This window comes from Polyergus mexicanus, unplaced genomic scaffold (genome assembly GCF_030449975.1).
Source record: "Polyergus mexicanus isolate NDT 795.1 unplaced genomic scaffold, iyPolMexi1.0 SCAF_1, whole genome shotgun sequence".
NCBI classification, from domain to species: Eukaryota; Metazoa; Arthropoda; class Insecta; order Hymenoptera; family Formicidae; genus Polyergus; species Polyergus mexicanus.
In genome coordinates, this window is record NW_027223321.1 from 9434086 (window position 1) to 9458778 (window position 24693).

At 38.5% G+C, this 24693-nt stretch overlaps 1 protein-coding gene across 1 annotated transcript; it reads left to right on the top strand.

The window, feature by feature from the left end:
* The first annotated feature begins 3475 nt into the window (after positions 1 to 3475).
* On the top strand, positions 3476 to 23130 carry LOC138937600 (proton-coupled amino acid transporter-like protein CG1139). The gene is made up of 10 exons (XM_070304011.1): positions 3476 to 3677; positions 4156 to 4473; positions 5066 to 5072; positions 19739 to 19828; positions 20037 to 20309; positions 20553 to 20907; positions 21056 to 21234; positions 21745 to 21929; positions 22418 to 22658; positions 23050 to 23130. The coding sequence occupies exons 1-10, from the start codon at positions 3476 to 3478 to the stop codon at positions 23054 to 23056; spliced, it is 1857 nt and encodes a 618-aa protein (XP_070160112.1). The 3' UTR covers positions 23057 to 23130.
* Positions 23131 to 24693: the final 1563 nt, after the last annotated feature.

Below are 24693 nucleotides of genomic sequence, written 5' to 3' on the forward strand. Positions count from 1 at the left end.
AAGCAGTGGTATCAACGCAGAGTACTTCTTTCTGGCAGCGCATTGCATCTTGCTGCATCTTGCCGTAAAGCGTCGATACTCGAGAGCGAAACAAAATACACGAACGGATATATCTCGAATCGTCGACGATGTAAATCGGCTTAAGTGAAAATCGCTCGTCGATCTGCAAGCCCGTAAATATTGTAGTAGCAAAACTGCAGGTGGTCGAATATAAGAGGGAAAAAGAAAAGAAGTATCAAGATAGAGAGAGAGAGAGAGAGAAAGAGATCTGACACACGGGGTGGTAGAGAGGAGATCGAGGGGTAAAGTTTTTTCCGACTAGCTGTCGTCTCGCCATGGTGGCGTTAACGCGTGCCTTCTTGCCCTCCTGAAGTGGTCCGTGCGATATGGCGGAAGAATCGATTGCACACGAAGAGAGTGAAGAAATGCTTAAACCTCCTCCAGTCACCTCGCGTCTCTTCGTCCAGTTTTGAGCAAAACTTTCTTTCTCTCTTTCCCTCTGTTTTCCTCTCCATCGATAGTTCTTTTTTGGAAACGAATCATGGTTGTTAGTCTCGCATTCTTTTGTCAGCTGACCATTGCGTAATAATGATCAACGAAGAGTGCGTTAGCTCCATACAATTCGAAAACGCCGAAAACGTAATTGGTTACTTATTTCGGAATTACTAAAGCATAACGAAAACATAAGGGATATTAATCTCATAAATTAAGTATTGATATACTATTAGAAACTTAATATAAAAGTACTGCAAGTGAAATAAAGTTTTTGTGCAACATTAATACAGACGCAAGTAATTAATATGTTATTATAAATACGTTTAATGTTTTTAATGTATTAATGTTTTTTACTTAATATTGCTTGAATAATATCAAAGATCGATTCAACCCCCGATTCTTTTCGAGGATTGAAACTTCTGACAGTATATCTAATTTTGATTGAAATAAAACTCTCTTTTCCAACACGTCATATATATGTAGTAGTTGCAGCATGATAAAGCAAAATAGTTTTCTTTCAAATTTAATTTCACAATTTTTCAAAATTATGTTGTAATAGAGTATGTCTGAGACTAGAAATGTGTTCAATAAAAAAAAAAAAGACAATTATTTGAAGACTATATAATAATGAATATGTTTTTGCAAACAAAATTATGTACTTATATTTTCTTAAAAAAAATATAAAAAATTAAGATGTCACGAAAGAGGTGTATTCTGGGTATATGTATTAATATTATCTGATTGAATGATTTCGTCCTGGCAATCGGAAGAGAACTTCGATAAATCCGAACAGCGAGGTTGCTCGGTCAGAAGAGCAAATATACGAGAACGGCGGAAAGGAATGGACAACATTCAAAGCATGCTCGCCACGACCTTTCCACCAAAAGAGATATTTCAGGATGAATAGATCGCTTCCGATCAACTTAGATGTATGTATATACAGGATGTATCAAAAATCGTGCACTTTTTAACGTCCAGGGCAAGATAAAGATTAAATAAAATTTATTATTTTGTCACGCATATTACACACTTTTACATCTCTACAGATTAACGATAAGATTAAATTATTCTTAATGCAAGAATCTATTTAAAATTCAATAAAGAGAAAAAAAACGGAAAACAAGAATATTTATCTGAATTATATATCTATCAAATCTTATTATTTATTTATTCTGTTAAAATTCAATACATCAAATGTCAAAATTTTATAGTTATTAGTGCTGTGTGCGGGATTTCTTTTATTTGGATTGTAATTTTTATAAATCGGGAATAATATAGGGCTTCTGATACAGGCTGTATATGCAAAATGCTCACTACACTCTTCTTTATTCTTTCCTTTTCTCGAACACCGTCACGTTCGAGATGCGGTAAAATCGACTATGAGATTCGAAGATTCATGATTTTAAAAATAGTTGCGAGTATATATAATTGTTGTAAAAAATTAAGCAGGAATACTGACAGGTAAGAGACAAGACGCGGATATTGGTGCGCAAACTTATGTTATTGTTAAATCTTTTTTATTAACAATAGTGTATTAAAAATATACATTTCGGACCGTTTTTTGATCTATTTTCAGTGTAGGTATAAAAAAATAAAAATTAAATTAGAATTTTAAAACTTGACATGCACAATATTTGTTGTTGCAGTCAAATTTCGAATTAAAATTAACAAAACTATTAATAATTAATAGTAAAGATAATTTGTGAAATTCGATTGCAACAACAAGTATTGTGCATGTCAAGTTTTAAAATTTTAATTTAATTTTTATATTTTTATGTGTCCAAAGATGGACCAAAAAACGGCCCAAACATACATTTTCAATGCACTTTTGTTAATAAAAAAAAAAATTTAACGATTGTAAATATGCGCATCAACACGCGTGCTTTGGCTCTTATCTGACAGTATTCTCATTTAATTGTTTGTACTCTGAGCCTATATATCGCTGTTATTTTTGTAATCTCTTTGTAATTAGATATTTTTTGGACATGTGGAATATTTCAAAAATTTATACTTTTACAATTTTTATCATTTTATTTTCATAATTAATACTCATTATGTGATTGTGATGATTAAGGTTAATAATTTGTATTTCTACTAGTAAGAGATGCCTTACTATGCCTGATTTCTGTGTTTAATCCTTCATATTAAAAAAAATCTCTGCATATTACATTGAATCTAGATAAAATCGATTTGTAACAGTTTAATGATTTTTTTTGGAAAGAACCGTTATATTATTAGACGGCGGCTCTCCGAACGTAACGTCGGATACATGCTCGCGCGTTTTCGGCCCCGCCGAGAGAAACGTAGGTAGGTAGCCATTATGTCGGATTTAGTATTGTGATTGTGTAACCGATGTGATGTGACTCCATTATAAAGTACGTTCGCTCGCGCGCGCTGCATTATGTCTCCGAAATGGCATTCGGTTATAATCGTCCGCTCTCTCTGCCCCTCGCTTCTTTTCCCTCTGCTTTTCTGTTCCCGTTCTGTTTCTCTCATTGGCGGTGTGCGCCAACATTTGACGTTTCGTCGAAAGAAGGGACGCGGGAGAGAAAGATATATATGAAAAATTGTGCCGGTTCTGCGCGACAGAAGGCGCACGACCGTAAATGCGTTCTATTAAAGCTCAAAAACGATCGCTTTGCGATTAAAATATTGCGAATGCTTCTCAAGCGGAATTTTTTCAAGATATTCTCTTCCGTATACAGCAATTAATAAATGGCTGTTGCCGTAAAATATTAGACTTTGCACAGATGTGAATTTTATCTAGTATTTAATTTTGAAGAAAACATCGTGCGCTCTAAGCTTTGTTCTTAATATTTGAACTTAGATTCTAATATATTTATACGACTACAACCGTGGTTGACTACATTTTCTTTTTACCCCTATATTAATATTATTATTAATATTATTATCTTCTCAATCAAAATTTTCTTCTTAATCAAAATTTGTTAAAATTAATACAATGATACAAGACAGAATAATGAAGATTGAGAAGCATGTCACTCATGGGAAAAAGAAAGGTAGATCAACCCAGAAGATGCTGAAATGCGACTCTAAACAGGGGATGAGAGTTAAAGGAAGCCAAAAGAAGAAGATGAAAAAGGTGAAGAAGAAGAAGAAAAGAAAAAAGGAAGATAAAAAAATCTATTTACTAAGTTTCTATCAAAGATCATTTTCAACGGGTACCATCGATGCAACGAAATAAGTTCGCCTAACACGAGATCGGCGCAAAAACTTGGAAGATGCCGATTCGGTTTCACTGGTGCTCATGATTTTCGAAAAACATATTTTTCGCTCAAACGAGACGACTCGTCGGTAAGAGGTCGGATAGAAGATAAGAGGAAAAAAAAAGGGTAGAAAAACGGTGGAAGGAGGGGGGAAGAGACGACACAAAAGCGAGCCAACACCGCTACCAACCACCATCACCGTTCAGCGCGATATTCCGGTAGCTTCCTCCCTTATCCCTCCCTCTCCCATCGCCGACGCTCACCGTCATACAATTTATTGGTAAACTTTGCTAGCTTGTTAGAGGGTTACGTGCGCTGGGATAAGAAATATCCAGAGTAGTATCCACCCTTCGCCGCCGTCTCTATCCCTTCCCCCCTCCCCCTCCCCCTCCCCCCACCCGCGCGTGCCTTTCTCGCGCCGGTACCGTCGCAGCCTTCGTGTTATCATCATTCTTCGCCTGTGCTGTGCGCACCAGCACCGGCACCAGCTCCAGTACCAACACCAGTGGCAGTGGCAGCAGCAGCAGCAGCAACAGCAGCAGCAGCAGTAGCAGCAGCAGCAGCAGCAGCAGCAGCAGCAGCAGCAGCAGCAGCAGCGGCAGCAGCAGCAGAAGCGCCGACCGACCCCCTCGGCTATTAGAATCCAGGGTTGCCTCCATCGTGCCACTGGTCTGCACCACTGCCTTCGACGCTCTGCCAACCACCACCACCACCACCACCACCACCAGCAGTAGCAGCCAGCCTCTGCCATGTTCGCCCTCTCCCTGTACCACTCTTCGCCACCCTTTTCTGTCTTCATCCTTCGCCAGCCGTCTCCCTCTCCCCCTCCCCCTTGGGGCAGACTCCGTGGAGAATATGAATATCATACGTGTTGCCTCCGGATTCGCCGATTCACCTTCCCTCGTGCTGAAACTAGAACCGCGGGGTACGTCGTTGGAACGTGCGGGAATGAGTACGAATTCGCGGATTAAGTCGGGGTCGAAGATCTGAAACTTGGATCTCAAGCAACTTCGCAAGCGGGGAGCGTATCTTCGATAACGATATCTCGCGGGTATGCCGCACACTTGTTCCTGTTCTTTCGGATTTCGGAGATACGGAGCTAGTGTCCAAAGTACCGACTACTAAATGCTATACTAGATCGTAAATCTTAGAGTTGGAGAGAAAAAATTAAATTAATAAGATACGTGAATTATTTTAAACTTATATCAGTATATCAGTTATATTCTGCAGAAAGCTCAACTTACAACTAAAATTTTATATGCAAGTAAAAATTGGATTACGATTGTGACATAAATTAATTTTGAATTACTTTTGAAAAATATTCATCATTTCTTTGCTTGTAGGTGATAAGTATTTACTTATAAACTCAGAAACTATGTTACAATAATTTTCGGCAACACAAAGCTTGCATTATTTCATTAACAGGAGGAATGCGACATTATTCCCGCGAGACGAAAATGAAACAGATTCGCGTATGAGACATGAAGATATATGTACATACGAGAAAGAGAGAGCTTTATGATTGTGAATTTACATTCATGGATTTTTGTTTGTCAGTGCATTGTCTATGTGCATGTTCCGTGTACTTGTATATATTATTCTATATTCGTATGTATGTTGGTCTTGAAGGTAGAAACGGTTGGCACACGAGAACGAAAAAGAGAAAGGAAAAGAGAGAGAGAGAGAGAGAAAGAGAGAGAGAAACAGTGCTCGGGACAACAATCATAACAATCTAGTTAAACGTTATAAGGATATCTCGCGCTAAGAGGCGTGCCAAGCGTTGCATAAAATCAAATTGTACGCCGAGCCGAGAAGTTATTGTCGTTCCTCATCCTCTCTTCTCTAAGTCCCTCGTCGCCCCACCCGAACTCCCGTTCCCCGAAAATTTACTCGGGGATCCGCCACCTCCACCCTTGAAGACATTCCCGGTCCCCTTCTTCTCCCTCGCGCTCTTTCGGAGCTTTATCGGCGTGGCGGGAAGGTTCGCTTCCGTGAATCTCTCCACCCTCGACGAACGCAATTTTTTGCGCTCCGTATTTGTCAAGGATCTTGAATAAATTCTGAGGAAATATGTTCGCGTGGCACGGCTGGTTATTTGATTTATCTCGTGTCATTATAAAACACGTAAATACCAACCAGAGAAAGAGCGGCACAATGAATTAATATTGTTGCAATGTAAAATTTATACGATCGTCGAAAAAATTTAACGAGAATCATAATTTTTAATGCATACGGCAGATTGATTTGCACAAATCAATCGCGTGTGTTAATCGCTTTTAAGAAACAAATATCGCTTTCCGTGAACCACCTCATTCTTCACGTTTCTATATAATCATTACTAAATAACGCCAAAAACACTGATACGTATCCTATGTTAGCGAAACTACGAATGATTATTAAGCTCATAGATTTTGCGAAACGTGAATGGAATTAATCGCGCACGGGAGAATTCGTAATAGGGCTTTCGTTGCCGTTAACAATATTGGATAATTACGTCTCTGTCGGGCGATCCTCAAAATAGAGTAATGGCGAAATCGGGTTGAGAGGGTTAAATTGAAATTGAAATTACTTGCTGCGAGAGCCATCGTCGTCGAAGATATTCCGTCTCGGAAATCGAATATTGCGCTTTCAATGCGCTGATATATAATTCCGCGCATTACACGCTCGTAAAAATATTGTATTTGCACGAGTCGACCATTTCGCATCTGGAGTTGCATATTCTTCTTGAAATCTTCTCATCTATGTTATCTTATATCAAGTATTCTCTTTGCAAACTTTCTTTCGCTTTTTAAACATTTTCTTTCATACTAGATTTTCCGCTGAAATATATCTCAATGTATAAATTTTTTTTTTTTTTTCGAGTTATAATACTTTTTAAATTATATCAAAAACTTTTTTAAAAGCGTTCTTTTATTCCTCTTAATTTTTTCAAAATTTATTATTTTTCTTTATATGTGTGATTTAAATAGGAATTATTTATTAATACGGAAGTAAAGTAATATAAAATTTCTCTGAGGCGTGTAAATACAAAGTGATCATCATATATAAATGCTTTTTTTTTCACGAACGCAGTTTGGGCATTTGTGTTGCGCGCCTGGAATTGCCGGAATTCCCATCAGCACGGCGGCGATAACGGCGGAAAAAAAAAAGCACACAGGATTCGCCCTAAAAAATGCTAAACCGACCGGGGAAAAGGGCGTTAACGACGTCTTCGTTAAGGGATGCCCGCGGGGCAGAGTTAAAACGACGAAGAATCAAAAGATCGATTAGAATCGACCGTCGCTGCGGGATTTCTCGTGCGATTCGAAGGGTGAGATCTTGCCCTCGCGACAGGGAACTCGCGCGGTCAGGGTAAGAGGGCTGCATTTATAAGAAATGCGAAGGGAAAGAAAGAAAAGGTGGCGCGCTACTCATTTTGTTGCTCGACTTCTCGTTTTGCCGTTTTTAAGGGGAACGACGGTGTCCATCCTCTCTCCTTTCTACGGAAATTCAATATTTTGGCTATCGAGTTCGGGAAGGGAAAGGTATCGTTTCTCTCTCTATCTTTCCTTCTATCTGTCTCTTTTTTTGCATTGTTCGCGTCAAAATAAAGCGAACGACTTCAGAATTATTCAGCATTGAAGCGGAAGATCAGAGAGTAACGCGTGATTCATTTCTGTTGTGATTAAAAACGGTTTCGGAGAATGATTCTTCAAGAATAAAACAATTTTCTCCTCCTAATATATTTAAGATGAAAAAATCGAGAAAAAAAGTTTCTCGTTACTCTTTAAGCTAAATTTTATTTTCTCCAACTGTTTTCTAACTGCCAAGTAATATACGATCTCTCGATCTCGATTAAGTAACTTGCTGTCCTAAAAATCAATGATTTTTTAAATACTTTATCGCTAAAAAGCTAAACTCTCTTTTAGCAACCGAATGTTTTTAATTATCAATTTTCACGATCACTATACCGATACCACGATCCGCATTCCCACGCAAATTTCGATAGCCAGCAGGAAGATTACTCCGCGATATCCGAACGGGGTCTCGGCGCAGTTGAGGAGGGAAAGAGAGGAGGAAAGGTCCCATAAGCAGAGAGCAAGAGAGCGAGCTCGCCCGCTGCGGTGAACAGTGAGAGAGGCGTGGCGGGAAAACATGCCGTCACAATGTTGGTTCAACTACACGACAATTATCGCCGGTGAGCTTTATAATTAAGAGACCTTGCCTGCGCGGCCCGGCATTTATCTAGCATCTCAGGCCTGCGCGTCCCGCGGCGACGATCCGGTCGGCGAGGAACGGCATGGACGGACGAGAGCGACGCGCTGGCGCTTTCTTTCGCGCGTAAAGCCACGGATGACGAGTCTGGTTACTGTAACCGGTACACGTGCATTCTTTCTTCTCGCACAATGTGACTCCTTCCTCATTGACGATGAGGAAGCGTGCTGTGACATTGTAGCATGTCGATCGGAATCGGAGCAGTACTCCGCAGACGGAGATTCGGTGTATCAGCGGAACAATCGCCTTCGTCGAAAAGTTAGTCGGATGATAAAATTAAAGATTTGACGATGACGTTAATACAAGGTAATTTAAAAATATTTCTGCTTTATCGGGGCATACTAACATAAAAATAAAGTAAGTCTAAATTAACTAAATTAGTATTTTAATATTTCATAAACCGCAATGAATACTATAAAAAAACTACCTTTTTGTATTTTATTTTATAAAAGAGAAATTACATTTAAATATTTAGAACATTTAAATTAATTAATTAAATTAATTCGCATGATATTAAAATGAATTGCTTTCTTCTGATTACATTAAAAAGGATCTGAACACTTGTGGGCAAGATCTATATAATATTAAAATCATATACACATATATTTTAAAGCATATATTTCAATATATTTTTATTATAAAGTCTAATTTTTAAAATAGCATTTAATTCTGAAAAATCGGGTTTGATAGATATTGTTTGAAATATATGAAAAGACTAATATGTGTAAAAGTAAAAAACATAAATTGTTTACAATAGTTTTACATTGTAACGATATCTTGTTCGGAGAATAAATTCAATTCTACGACGGTCAAATGGAAACGCGATGATGAAAGAAAATGACCGTCGAAAATGCAGGGAAATGCAGAGAAACGCATAGCGTATCCAGAACACACAGCGGGAGTTGTCGGTGGTTGCCTATTGAAATTTCACCGTACGGTACAATGTAATTCGGGACTCGGGGATCATCGTGTGACGCGTTAACGCGCTCTAATGCGCCCTTAACGAATCCCTTAATCCAATTTCGTACAAAGTAACGAAATTATGTGCTGGCTGACCGGAAGCCGCGGCGGCGAGCTTCTCATTCGACCCCTCTCGAGTGGCTTCCATTCACACCACTCGAAGATCGAAACGAATGTGTTTGGTCTGATCCCATTCTATTTCGCTGTAATTTCCAGAATGCCACTTTAAGCATACGATATATACGTTGGTTCATTAAAATATATTTTAACAATAAATAAAAGAGCCAATGAGAAAATGATAGCGTTGTTTAATATAGAAGCTTACTTATGATAGAGTTTGACGACCAACATTTTCTTCGTAACTAAAATTTCTCTTGCGAAATATTGAAATATAGAAGAGGTACAAGAAGATATCCTTATTTTATCAACGTTATTGTATCATATTACTATCTTTATATATGAATTAAAGTAAGCCATTTTTTAAGGATTTTATTTACTTATATAATTAGAATTATTTTCTCTTCTTATTTCTCTACGCATACTTTAATATATACATGTTAATTAATACACATTAAATATATACCAATTTTTATCTTTATTTTAATTGCAACGATTTTATGATTTATTTACTCATAAAAGAGAAACGGAAATACGGTGATTCTTGGATTGTCAGGCAAGCACGACCAAATTGACGTGAACCCGATGACAAATTCGTGTAACACACAGGACACATTCTTAATCCCTGCAAGCGCAGAGATCTGTTTAACAGTCGTGCGGGGTTCGGCCATATGTGGTGTCTGCGCGGCACTAAGGAGGATTATCATCGGGGAGATCCGTTATCTCGGTGGCACGCGTTTCCGTGTGGAATCTCTCGCCTCTTCTCATAGAATTCTCTCTTTCTCTCTCTCTCTCTCTCTCTCTCTCTCTCTCTCTCTTTCTCTTTCGTTCTCTTTCCCTCATATGTCCTCTATCTCGCGTGCCCGTTCTGCTTTATGGTCGTGATAATAGAGATGTCATCCTGTCGGTGCTTTGACAACCCTATAACACGGGCGTTCGCGTAGCTTGTCTGTAACGTGGCGCTGTACTCCCTAGAGATCTCGGAAACTGTCGTTGCCCACCGCGATTTTATACGCTATTCTCGATGGCTTTTCTCGTTTTGTCACATTGCGTGTTCGAAAATATGGCCGAATATGAAGTATAGCGATACGCGATCACACGCGCATTTTTAACTTTGCGCCAACTATTGATTCGTCTATCCTTATTTAACATTCATATATATCATTTTAACATTGAATATTTTGATAACTAAACCTTAAGTAAAAATTTTTGAACAGTACAATTCATTTAAAGTTAAATTAAAATTCATGAAATTACTCCAGGAAAGTTAGGATGCTTTAATTATCATAGCACGAGGATCGCAATCTGAGATACGAGCTTCGGATGAGATCATATATATGAGAGTTAATGCGATGATCAGGATGATCGACACGCGCGGCCAAGTATTTAAGATCGCAGGGATAAGGGAGTCACGTGCCAGCAGAATCCGACGGGATATTTATTGAGAGCTTCTCTCTCTGTCTCGCCCTTCGTCGTGTCGACGAGCGGCACGATGTATTGCTTTTTAAAGGACTTTAAAAGCCGCCTTATCGGATCGTCGCCGAATGAATCGTGTCGCATGGTATTTCGCGTCGTGTGTTTTTGGTCGGCCACTTTTCCTCTTCGCTGTGCCTCTCGATCTACCATATATGCGAACATGATGCAGAATTGCCGTTTGATCTCTCTGTGCCTCGCATTTCGCCATTGTGCATCGATACGTTACGACGAATTGTCGTAAACACAAAAATATGTGATATTATTTAATATTCCGGATTAAATGATGTCAGTAGGTGTTTATTTTAAATGACTGCATTTGAAATGTAAATGTCACATTAGTTTACAGGAAATTTTATAAATGGATAAATACGTTGAATTCTCAATTCATTTCTATAAATTTTCTTTCTTTTTTTCAAGAAGTGAAAGAAAGAGATATATATTATATATCAGTTTATATATATATATATATATATATCTTATAATTTATTATTTTATTTACATCTTTGGTAAAATGAATATTATATAAATTATTTTATGAATTGTAATATATTTTAAAATTAACTTATTATGAGAGAAAAGATATTAAAAGTGTTAATTCTGTGCAATACAAAAATTTATATTCGTAGATGCTCTCTGAATAATTTCTCAGCACGATAGGAAAGAAATTACATAGTTTCCAACTATATTATTTCCTACATACCATTTATATATATATATATAATATATATATATATATATATATATATATATATATATATATACGTGTATCTAGTTTATAATATAATTCTAATCGAGATAACATAATTGTTTGCATTGTGCTACAAGGTTGTAGTTACAGGGCTCCCTGCCTATTACCGTATTTCTTTTTTCGGGTTCACCGCGATTCCGTAAATTTGATAAGGTTCGGTTCAACATCCTGCTCGCGTCTCGCCCATGCGTGCCGCATGCGTGCCGCGCATTCACATATAAATACGTATACACGTCGGGCGATATTACAAAATTATCGCAACGTCAATGTTATCGGCGCCGTCCGTGCAGAGTGGAGCGCGTAGATACACGGAGCGATATGCTCCGCGTGGCATAATGGAGCCGATCGGACGGCGTTGCGGACCCCCGCGTGAAATGCGAGTTCCCCATAGAATAGGTCTTGTTCCCCTCCCCTCCCCCCCCTTCCCACCTCCTCTCTCCTCTTTCCTTCTCTCGTCCCTGTGGGGGCCACCGGGGTGTCCGAGATAATGCGATAACGAGCTTTACTACATGACTACCGCTGCTGCGCGTATTTGTTGCCGCGATCGATTCGCCGCGCGTTCCGGTATCAGCGCCGAAAATAAATCGCCGACCTGATAAAATTTATTAAACGCCGTATAGCAGCCTTTCTGCACGTATTAACAATGACCCTTTAATGTCACTTTTCCTGTGATCGCGATTCCTTCCTGTGAGGCGGACAAAAAGATTTATATAGATTTATTTTACCGATATTGATGAACTTTTCTCAAGCTTCTAGTTTAACCGTCATTTTTCAGAGTTGATATGAAAAAGAAGAAACACAGAATAAATTCAAACCATGATTGAAAGTAAAATACACAAATTTTAAACGCGTAATTGTTTACATTTTTTTTTTTTTTTTTTTTTTTGGAGTTTGTATTATTAAAAAGCATTATTAAATTTCTTATTAATATATTGAAGAACGTGCAAAGTTAATTAATTTTCAACGATCATAAATAAGTATTTCAAATGTGTATTTTTTATTAGAGATTTTAAGTATAAGAAATTCTTTCTTAAAATTATTATTTTAATTGATAAATTAATGCATTTTAAATAAGTATTTTGCATACATGTTTCTTATGAGAAATTTTAAATAACGCTATTTAAATCCATTAAGTGATTATTTTCAAAATATCTGTGCACTCGAAACATATGTCCATCTCTGTCTGTCAAAAAAAATATTTGATATGATAAGTCATGATAGATTTTCACTTTTACGTGTAATGAGCATTTTATCTATCGTCCTACCATATAGATAAGTATAAAGATTAAAGCAACTTATATTTATTATTCGCAGTAGATTTATGTAGATGCAGATTTGCCCGAAACGCGTGTTAAGCATCTCCCGAAATGACGAAAGCGTCGTGGAGCGACGTGTGAGACGCGTAAAGTGCTTACCCCTGATTTGGGGAGGTATGTTGGTTGGCGCTACCTTGCGAGAAATCGCGGTGCCCCGCGTTTTGTAATGACCTCATTGTCGTGCCGACGCGTCGACGACGCCCCCCGGCATTGTCGTTTCCTGAGAACGTTTGACTTCGCCGGTGATTGCAGGGTGAATTTCTCGGGAGTTTGCTGCATTGTCGCGCGAGAATATGGAGGGAGGTGCTCTGCGGCCAAGGGAGGGGTGCCTCGGTAATAGTTCTTTCGCCTCTTATTTCTCTCTCTCTCTCTCTCTTTCTCTCCTTTTCGATGCGCGTACCATAGCGGACCCCGGCTAACTTTCCTGTGAAGATTTTAAATTACAGGCTCCAGAAACGGCGCCCCCGTCGTGGACCACGTGCCCCCCATCGCGCTATCGCGGAAATACACGCGAGGCACCCCGTCTCGAAGGCGCGCTCCGTCTCGTTTTTTTTTCCTTCCGTTTTCTTTTTATTGTTCCGCGTTTCGCGATTTCTCTCGCGATATCTTTCATTCGGTTTCGCTGTTTGAGACCGCATGAGAGCATCTCGGGGGTTACGTTATAAACATTTTGAACGACGAATGTTACGTTCGATTAATGTTGATCATATTATTTCGTCTTTTTAATAATACTGGTACTATACAAATGACAAAAGATTTATGCACTGAACATTATATTTCTCGACAAGAATTATAAAGTTTATATTTAACAAAATAACTAAAATTTAAATGACTGCATAGACGAGACTGTCTTTATTCCTAAATATAAAGGTAATTATGCTAATTTGATCAATGCCAATCAATTAAAATCGTATTTAAATGTATACTTTTTCAGTTGTAAAAACATTCTACATAATAAAAAAAATCTCTTAATTGTATATCTTTAAATTTCTGCAAACCTCCTTCTACTTATTATTACAATCAATGATAATAAAAATGATTGAAATTTATAAAAAAAAACTGCAAAGATATGTATTATTAACTCATTGATAGTCATTGATAGTTTTATCTAGACATTAATTCGACTGACATAATATTACGAGGATATCGGGATAAAGTTATCGATAATATATGTAAAGGAATTTAATCTATTGTTATACTTTTTATTATTATCGTGAATTGAGCTTTTTGAAATGAAATTAAAAGTTTCAGTTTGTCAAGTTAATATTACATACGTACATCAATATGTTGCTACTCGTAACAACACGTCATACGTTGTAAAATTCACGCGCGTATTTCTTTGGCGACTATTTCACGCGAAGGGGTAATACTTTGAACTTGCCGACAATCCTTTTGAGATCTTTGTTACGGCTTGTTTCACGAGTATCTGTGCATATATATATATACGGCTGAGAAGAAGAGCTGCATATATGTTTACGGGAAGAGAAAAGAGGGCTCTCTCTCTCTCTCTCTCTCGACTATTCTTACCGTCTCGTATGAGATATTAAACGAAATGCACTTTTATCCGCCGTTCATTATCGCGACTGTACAAATCAGCGCGCGAATATATGAATATTGTTAATAGTAAGTACTAAACGCGATCACTGATAATGCTGTTATAATATGATAAAATGTAAAACGAATTTAAAATGTATTATTATAATGCTGACTTGCGCTCTAGTATGTGCGATCGAAAATGTCTTTGCTAATTGATAAAACGTAAAACCAGGCATTTTCTACCATTACATGGAAGCGTTAATCCGTATTATTTTTTTTTTCCAGTAAGATTGTGCGCAAAGTAAACCGGCGTGTAAAACAGTCCGACAGAGAGTGAATGTGAACGCGTTAGTATGCTTGTCAGAGCGATAAAGAGAGAAAAAGGGAAAAACAGATGAAAGAGAGAGAGAGAGAGAGAGATTTATTCGTTTGCAAGATGAAGAGAGAGAGCGAGAGAGAGAAAAAAAACGACGAGGGAGAACGCATCACGTTCGCATTCGGGCTCGCGCGTGTGCGTCGGGCGTTTTTAATGCGTGTTACCCGGCGGAACCGCAATCCGCTTTTGCGGCGGACGCCGGTACTGTCCGCAGCCCACCGGTTGGCGGTTTCCGGTAACGCGCTTTGGCGCAAAAGCAGCAGGCACACGCCTGATTTCGAAATTGCAAAACATTTTCACACTCTTGTGATTCCAACGCCACCGCCCGACGGGCCTTCCCCCCCTCCCCCCCCCCCCGCGGCCCACCGTCGCATGCCTAGCCGTTTGCGCGCGCGGTGCCACTCTATCGTTCCCTTTGCGTTTTCCACATTTTTTTTCCCGTTTTTTTTTTTTTCCCCTCCATACACGCTCGCACACAACGCACCGTTTACAATCACGCGTTCTCCTAAAACGCGCTTCGCGCGCCCGACAGACACGCGTCATCGCCGCGCGAAAACTCACCGTGTTCACCGAACGGCATCACGCAACGGAGTACTCGGATCTGTGTAACGAAAACAAAAATTTCGCCTTTTACGTACAGTTTAGAAATTTATATTAGGAAAAATTTAAAATAAAATAGTTATACATGCTCATTTTTTGAAAAAATATTTACCCTTTTGATGATGCTTCAAAGAAAAATTATGTCATTATCCGCATTACTTCTTTATCTTAAAAGCATCGAAAGATCTATGTCCAAGTACACATCCTTTTTCTTAAAAATATTAAATTAGATGTGCTTAAAAAATTACAATCTTTTAGTTTTTTTATTTTTTTTTCCCCATGTATAAGAAATTCTCTTTTCTTCCGATGATATCCTAAAGTCACTCGATCAATATATTTGATTATCTTCTAATTTTTATTTCTCTCTTTTCCTTGTCCTCTAGATTTTCAAAAATTTTCACACCAAAGTACATATTATTGTCAAAACTTATTGCAGCGATCTTATTACGCGAAAAGTTCGAGCGCGTCTACTAATGAGAATGCAAACGACATGTCATTTGTACGTTAGCGGCTCATTTTAAACATATTAAAGAGTTTGATCGAGAAATCGTTGCTAGAGCTTTCCCGGCAGTTACCCCGACGCTCATCGATGCCCCGAGATTGCGCGTTTAATTGTGAAGCGTTTAACCAGCATCGGCTCGCGACGACAAGGCAGAGAGGCAAGAGCAATGCCAGGGAGTCGGAGAGAGTGTACGGTCATTAAATTATTCCGGAATGTGAGCCCGATGGGTGTCCTTGATCGGTTCGACTCTGAAAGCTACTCGGCCCGCGTTCGACAGAAGAATCGTAACCGGAACATCTGACGCGAATTATATAGCTCTTTCGCACATGTTAAAACGCTGCATTGATTTTTTGTTTTATTTTGGCGCAACACCCGGTTCATTATATCCCGAATGATCGTATTTATACTATTTAATAAGCTTGCTCAAAACTAGTTCAAGATGAAAAAGAAGGGGAAATATTTTATTAAATCGATTTATGTTATCAGAATCGAATAGAAGAGAAAATAAATTAAGAGTTTATTTTGAACTAATTTTTTTCTCTCTCTCTCTATATATATATATATATATATATATATATATATATATATATATATATATATATATGTTACATTATTCTATATGTTTGTTCCTAAATTTATTTAATTTTTGTTTGACCTTTTTTATAATTTTTAGCATATTTTTTATACTAAAATTTTAATTTTTAATGGAAATGTCAGTTTTAAATAAATTTCTCAGATCCCGATTTCTGTCCGCTTTTAAAAAGAGCATTTTCACAAAGATTTGAAACAATATATTATCAAAATTATGATACAATCTGATAGAGAGCGGACATCTCTATGTAAATATATGTATTGTAAGTATATATCTTTATTTTATATTTCAGCTATGGATCAAAGCGAAAAAATAAAACAATGTATTGATTTTGATATTTTTCTCTGTTATCACGAATATATATATATATTTTGTCAGAGAATATATCAATGCCGGTTAATGATGCATTTTGGACGCGCGATAATTTTATTGCGGCACGTGCAACATCTCGAGGCACACCTCGCAGGAGGAGGCTGGGTCCTCTCGGTCGGGTCAGGGGGTATACGATTCGAATCAGTGACTCCGAAAAACGATCCTTCAGTGCGCGGCGAACGCGAGCGTGTCGGCAAACAAAATCGGTCGGTGGAATGCCATCGGCGGCTGCAGCGGGCAGTAGTCGAGGTTCGCTCTCCTCGTGATCGTTGCACGCGCGTGCACGCGCACACACACGCACGCACACACAAAAGCCTACGGGGGCTGAACAAAATGCAAAAACGTCAGCGGCAAGATCCTCGAATGATTTTTCGAACGAGCAACGAGCCCGTGAACTGCCCCGCCACATGAAACGCTTCCGCTTCCGCTTCACCGTTTCGGTTCCGTATCGGCAGCGGCAAATCGAGCAGCGATATCCCGATAAATAACGGCGTATTTTCGGCGTACGTTGGCAAAAAGGTATTTGCGCATCATCGGCGATGCGGAAAAAGCGCGTCAGACACGTTAGATCTGTCCAATTGTGCCTCTTCCTCTGCCGATATCTATCTCTTTTGCCTCTGGAAATCGTAGTTAGCGGTACGCACGATTATCGATATTCCATGGAGAACCATTGGCGGCTAATTATCACTACAAGGGAGGAATCCGCCGTTGCCCCCCCCCTCCCCCTCCCCGCGGCACCGTTCCAGCCTTCCTCCTATCGATGTGAAATTATAATCGAACAATTATAATTAATGAAATAACGCGATATCGTTCGACGCGATTTCCATAGTTTGTTTCATGTGTAGCAGCTACAAAGCATCATACTGTAATATTTTGAACTGATTAATTTTATTATTCGGAAATATTGCATTGTCACGTTTATCATTATATATAATGTAATTTTCGTTTTATATTATATATACATATATATAAATATATACAGGAATAGAAATATTTTTAAAAATGTTTGAAGTATGGATAAAAAATATTTACACGCTCCTAGCCTCATGCGATCTTCGGCGCCGTTTATTGCGGCTAATTAGCACAGTAATTGCCCTTTGACTCGATTAATAACAACGATTGCGCCCAGCGATATCCAGCCACGTGCTGCGTCGCGTTTCCAAATTTGTTCTACGGGGAGCTAACGCGGTCGTCGTGCCAACCGGTCTCCGGTTCGGTGCGGAGGGAAAAAAAAAAAAAGGAGAAGAACCGGGACGAGAAAGGACAAGGAGGGAGGGAGGTTCCATGAGGGTGACAGAAGAGGTGATTCGTACCATTTGGCTCGGCTTCGACGTCGGTTAACGCAGCGGGGTTACCGCGGACGCCTCGACGGACACATTGAGGGCGACCGCTCGACTTGATAATCGCTTGCTATTCATACACTTTTCATTGGATTGCGATTGAGCATTAAGAAATTGGGAGAGAGAGACCCGGGGGCTACGACGCGCTCTCCGCGTCGCGCCCAGGCGACGTATTAGCATTAGGAGGCATCATCTCGAGTGTAAACACTGCATGGGCACCGCGGATTTAGTCACAGTCGAGAACCGCGGGACGTCCCCGATATTATCGTCCCTTTTTACGTTTCTCTACCTTTGGCGTCTCTCTGCCGTACCCCTAGTAATAGTCGGTACCCGTCTCGTCAACGTGTGTCGGAGATCTATTCACCTCTTCAGGATTTGCTTTCTTTTTTTTTTTTTAACTTGGAACGATTTCGACGTAATCTACTTTTAGGAAGATTTAAATTGTACACGTGAAAAGACAGGTTTTTTTATTTCTTCATTATTAGATTTGTAATAAGGCAAATATCGCACACATATATTGTTGAGAAAAATGTATTACATACAATTTATTTTATATTATGAGAAATATACAAGTGCGCATTTTTTAAAATAGAGCAACCTTATATTAGTATATATGTATATTTAAATTTAAGATGAGAATAATATTTTTATTTAAGCATATATTATTTACGAAAACAAAATTTTATTAATCACGTATATTTCAAATTTAAAATATTCTTAAAACAATCTTGCCCAATAAATGTCATTCTATATACACGTCTACGACGAGACGGATCCGAAGACATCAATGGAAAGAACTATTTTCGGGAGAGCATTTGCCACAGAATTGCTGCTGACGTAAGGAGTTTTGTCTCATACAGAAGCGAAGAAAAGAAAGCGGTTTGTCGTTGGTCTTAACCGCGAGATTCACGGTTAAAGCCCACGAACGACGGACGTCGTTCATGATCCCCCTTTATCCAATCCGTGAGGATCTGCGGGGCGTTAAATCCCTCGGGGAAAAGCCCAGCATAACTGAGCTCGCGTTCGGGCGCGCTCTAAGTCGGTCAGCTCGGTCCAGCCGAGCGAGAGGTTCACAATACTCGACTACGTCTATCTCTCCGCTCGCGTTTCCCCCCGCGCACGCTTCTCCCGTGAAAATTAGTTACGCGAGAAATCCATGCTAATGTCGGCTAATCGGCCGTAATCAGCCGTGAGAAACGATGACTGTCACGGAGTCGACGTGCCCGCAAAATCGAGCGACGAAAGGGAGAAGAGATTTTCTTTCTCTTTTCTTGGATTGCGTCGTAATTCCATCGTGATCATTGACACGCAATCAAGCGTAGTCATGCTGAAAGCGAGCGATTTCATTTTTTTTTAACGTTTTTAACGTGCAGGTTGACAGATGAAAATGTAAGTAAGGGCGAATATTGATTTGATTTGTAGAATTTTAATGAGTCAAATCTTAGAAAGTTTAAATTGTAATTGTTGGATTATTATTAATTTGAATCGTATTTGAAAAATTTGTGTGCGTAATGCCATTTTATTTAGATCTTTAATCCATTATAAAGTACGGTTAGGAATCTTAATTTAAAGAAAATTCTTTTAATTTAGGGTAACAAAAATATTGTATCTAATATATACAAGATATATAACTTGTGATAAAAATTATATTACTTACATGCGATGGAGAGAGAAAATTATATTATCACAAATTCATATAATAATATATACATATGAGTGAAAAGTTTCAAAAAAATAAATTGCAAAATTAGAAATGTTTATTGATATTGATTGTAACTGCATTACAAATACTTGAATTGATTTTATCACAAGTTTTCTTTAACTTAGGGATAAACAAGAGGCTGAAGAACAACCTAGCGGTTCTAATAACGAAATCTATGATCCCCACTTGCATCGCATCACTTATAAACCAGTATCGTATGTCTGTTCTCGTCGATTCGTTTGCCTAATTCTCATCTTTACTAATATTTCTTTTAAAAAAGATCTCGCATAATGTGATCTGTTAATCGGACATTTTCTTAATTCTCTCTTTATTTTATCTATCGATATTATTTCGACACTAGCTGTACATTATAAAGTTGTGAGAATATTGTATATCTTATTTGCGTGTGTTCTCTTCTTATAGGGACTTTAATACTTTGGCAAATCTAGTAAAAAGCGCGGCCGGAACAGGTCTGTTCGCCATGCCGAACGCGTTCGCCTGCGTCGGGCTCTTTATCGGGATTGTTGGCACGGCGTTTATGGGACTGCTGATAACCGGGTCCCTTCAGTTGCTCGTTAGAATCCACCATCTGATGTGCACCCGTGTGAGAAAACCCGTCTTGGTATATGAAGAGGTGGTGGTCGCCACTTTAACCACGGGTGCGCGAGAACCGTGGCTCTCCGCGCGCGCTACAACGTTCGTAATTTCAGTATATAATCGTGTTATTTCACTCCGGATATCCTTGCGGCATAACAAACGCATATTACGCGATGCTAATTTGATATCTTACGTTTAACGAATTGAAATATGATCGGAACATAATTACAGATGCGATTATTAAAATTTTTTTTTTTAATATAATTAAAACTTAATATATTAAAACTTTTTTAAGACCAAGGCTTTTTAAAGAGAGAAAGGCCAATTTTTATTCATTTGCAGACTCATCGTCGATGTGACGATGTTAGCTTGCTACATCGGGATCGGTTCGGTTTACGTCGTATTCATTTCCGGCATAGTCCAAGAATGCATAGACAGTGAAAAAGTCATCGGACAAAGTTACTATGCGCTTATGCTATTCCCTCTTCTTTTTATAATGAATATGGCGAAGAATCTGGCGGACATCGCGCCGATTTCTATTGCGGGAAACATTTTACTTCTCGCCGCTGGAGGCATTGGAATCGTTTACGCATTGAAAGACGGGATTGGCGATGCATGGACTACGATCGGACCGAACATAAATTTATATCCAAAATTTATTGGCGTGGTTTTTTTTAGTATGTGTTCACCGGGCGTGGTGAGTCTTCAATTTTTAAGAATAGAATTAACTTTTTGGAATTAAAATTATGATTTTTATCTTTGCATTTATTCAGAATTATTCGTACCGTTTTGTTCTTAACGATTGCATCTACGAGAGTAATAAATACGATCTTTGCATCTTTTAGATATTGGCGATAGAGCATAGTATGAAAAAGCCCTGGAATTATGTTAAATTATGTGGCATATTAAATTGGGGCATGATATTTTTGGTTTTGATACATATTTTCGTTGGATCTATTGGTTATTTAAAGTGGGGACCCGACGCACTCGGCAATTTTATCCGTAATCATAAGAAACTTGATGGGTAATATAATCTCTTTAATTACATCAATTATTTTCTATATGAATACAAGAGAAATTATCCCTTATATTTATATGATGAATACATTACTGTTATTTGTACAAAGTGTCATTTAACTTGATCTTGTGCTCTAACGGAATCTATATTTTTTTCTCGGCATAGAAAAATCTATTTAATATCGAAATTGGAAATTAATAAAGAAAGATTATCCGATTAAATCTTCCGCATAGCAAACAACTATAAATCCATCGAACAATGTCTTTATAGTATTTTATTTTATTCATTTATTTATATTGCATATTTTTTGTAGTTTCTATTTTTGCAAATTCTTCTTACTTACATTAGGTTTAGAAACAGTATGTCTTTGCCGCAACGTTATCTTTCGATTTGCAATTGTATTTTTTATTTATAATTATCCTAATTTTCTATATATATATATACATTTATTATTTAAAATAGGTGTTATTATTATTATTATTAATTTATACTTTATATTCCATTGGCTTTTTTTAGACCAACGATCGCGGCATTGATAATGCAAGCGTTGGCAATATATTTCACGTATGGGTTACAGTGTTATATGCCCATCACGATTCTAAAGTACGGCTATGCTATACCAGCCATTGAAAGTGGTGCCTGGAAAGGAACGCCATTTCTGTGGGACTTGATTATTCGTTTTGGCATCACGCTCGTTACGTGTAAATGACAGTTTCTCTTTATATTTCCTTCCGCGCTCTCTCTCTCTCTCTCTCTCTCTCTCTCTCTCTCTCTCTCTCTCTCTCTCTCTCTCTCTCTTTCTCTTTCATATCTTCAAGATAAACTCGGCCAAATTCGATGGACCGCGACGGATTGCATCTTCCTTTGTGCTGGAGCGACCAACTTGGCGCAATCGATCAATCCGTCCACGATTACGGTCCATTTTTTTTTTCTCGGGACCCAGATATTACTAAAGTTCAGGAATCCACTTTCACGGAATTTGATATAGATACTCAGTTTTGTCCAAGTCTTATTCGATCGGATCATATTTCTGGATGCTTCGATCATATAATATAATATTGACGATATTCGCTATGTTATCGTTTCAATTCGCTCTAATTATGATAATCCATACAATTTTATATATTTTTAATATCTCGTGAATAGAAATTCTTCGAAATACAGCGAAATTCTTATATCTTTTTTGTAGGCGTTTTTGCAGCGGCGATTCCGAGGCTCGATCTGTTTACCGGCTTAGTCGGCGCGATATGCATATCCACTTTGGCCACATTAATCCCGGTCACTTTATACATTCTTGTACATTATGAGGATTTCGGAAAGTTCAGATGGAGACTGATTCTGGGTATATCCATGTTTTCCATCGCTTTTATCGCGGCGATTTGCGCCGTCGTGACTAATATCACCTTAATCGTGGAATTTTTGCTACATAGGTATGCGCACGAAAAGTATAATTATAATTTATAACATCAAAAATTTATAAGCGTAATTTTATGATGAACTAGAACGGTGTATTCATAATCGAAATTTAAGAAGAATTTAAATTTATGTAAAAGCAAGTTATAATATTAGATAAGTAGATAAGTAAACAAGTGTTACGTGGGAATGGTTTAACATAAGACGATTTTGAAGAACTTAAAAATAAAGTGGCTTTTGCAAATGCTTTCTATCTCATCTGAAACCTTGACTATGGATACATACATATATATACATATACATATATACACATATGTATATATATATATTTTTTTTTTATTTATTTATTTGAACATTTATTTAAATATGGAAGAAATAATGAGGTGGTAATTTTTTTATTTCTTTCAGAGACTAAAGTCGCAACGACACACAAAGGGGTTATCTTAATCTAGTCTCTGTTCGTAATCTGTAGCCTGATGAAAATACCGTCAGTGTGCGCCTCGTAGTGTTTTTCTCTCTTTTTTTTTTTTTTTTTTACTTTTGTCTTCGGGCGCGGTTGTAAAGCCGCCATCGTTTACGCGCGATTCAGCCTAATCACGGCAGCTGCGGCGGCGGCGACGGTGAGGCGACTGGAAAAACCGCGAAAAAGGCGTGAAGCTCGTGAAGGACAAAAAGCGAGGAAAGCGGGAAAAAAGGATAGAGAAAAGAGGGAATATACGGTAAAAGAGGATAGAAGCGCGCCACGTATAATCGCGTCAGATCACCGAGGCGTCAATGGCTGCTACTGGGCTTATCACACATACACATACGCACACGTGAGGGACGCAATGATAAAGAGGGAGACACGTGGAAACTGGTAGACATGTATCGACACGGCGAATGCACGATTGTGTAGGTACATGCGAAGGCCAGGGGGACGACGTTGCGCAAATGGCGAGAGAAAGAGAGAGAGAGAGAGAGAGAGAGAGAGAGAGAGAGAGAGAGAAATAGATACGCTCTCTCTTTCTCTCTCTATCCATGAGAGAAGGAACCAAAGCAGAGGCGGTGGCGTCGGCGCGAAGAGAGAGCTTCTATACAGCGGAACACGGAAGGGTGCTTTCATCATATAGAGAGGACACAACCCTCTTTTAGTGGCTACCGTCGCGTCCCCGTTGCCGCCCCCCCCCCCACATCTTAACCTACCATATCCTCTGTCGCACTTCGGGGGCCGCCCTCTCTTTCTCTCTCAGATTCGCCCTTACAGACTGCCTCCGCCTGGCCGCTCATCCGTTTGCCAGTTCAAGGTGGCTGCGTTCATTACCGGAGGATACACCGGGTGTGGTATGGGTCTCTACCGAACCCGTCGACGGCTTCCCTCGTGCTCGACAGCCAGTTCCCGAGAAAACGTCCCGTTTAATAATTATATCGATGAGTCGCCAAGGACGCCGCAACCCTTACGACATTGTGCGAATTGCGAAATTCGCCGCAAAAAAACTCAAAATTATCGACAAATATTATGCAAATTAATGATTAATATCTTACACTATAAATTACGCACATACATAATTTAATAATGTCAAGATATATATATATATATATTTCTTTTTTTTAATCATATAATAAACAAGATAAGATAAAGATATATAAAGCTATGAAATTTGTGCTATGAATTCAGTTTTATAAATGCAAATAGAGATTAAGGCTCTATTTAGTGATACTTTGCATCATATATTTGCATAAACTGCTACACCTGTTGAAACATATGCAAAAGCAACCGCGAGAGCACGCGAAAACACGTGGAAACATCGAAGCAAAATTGGACGAGCACGTGCGTGTCTCTTTCATAAGTAACGACCGACCAATCGAGTGACATATTGTCACTGAGATTTTTTCTTTCTAATTGGAGAACGAAAGAAAGCTATTCCCGTGCATACGGAGATTAACCGGCTGCACGAGCGCACGTGCACTTAAACAGGCGTTAATTGCTAAACCGAGGGGGAGAGTCGCTATTGAGCGTCTCATTCCGAGTTTTCTGTTCTGTTAGGGGGAAAAGTATATTTTCTGCAAAAGTAG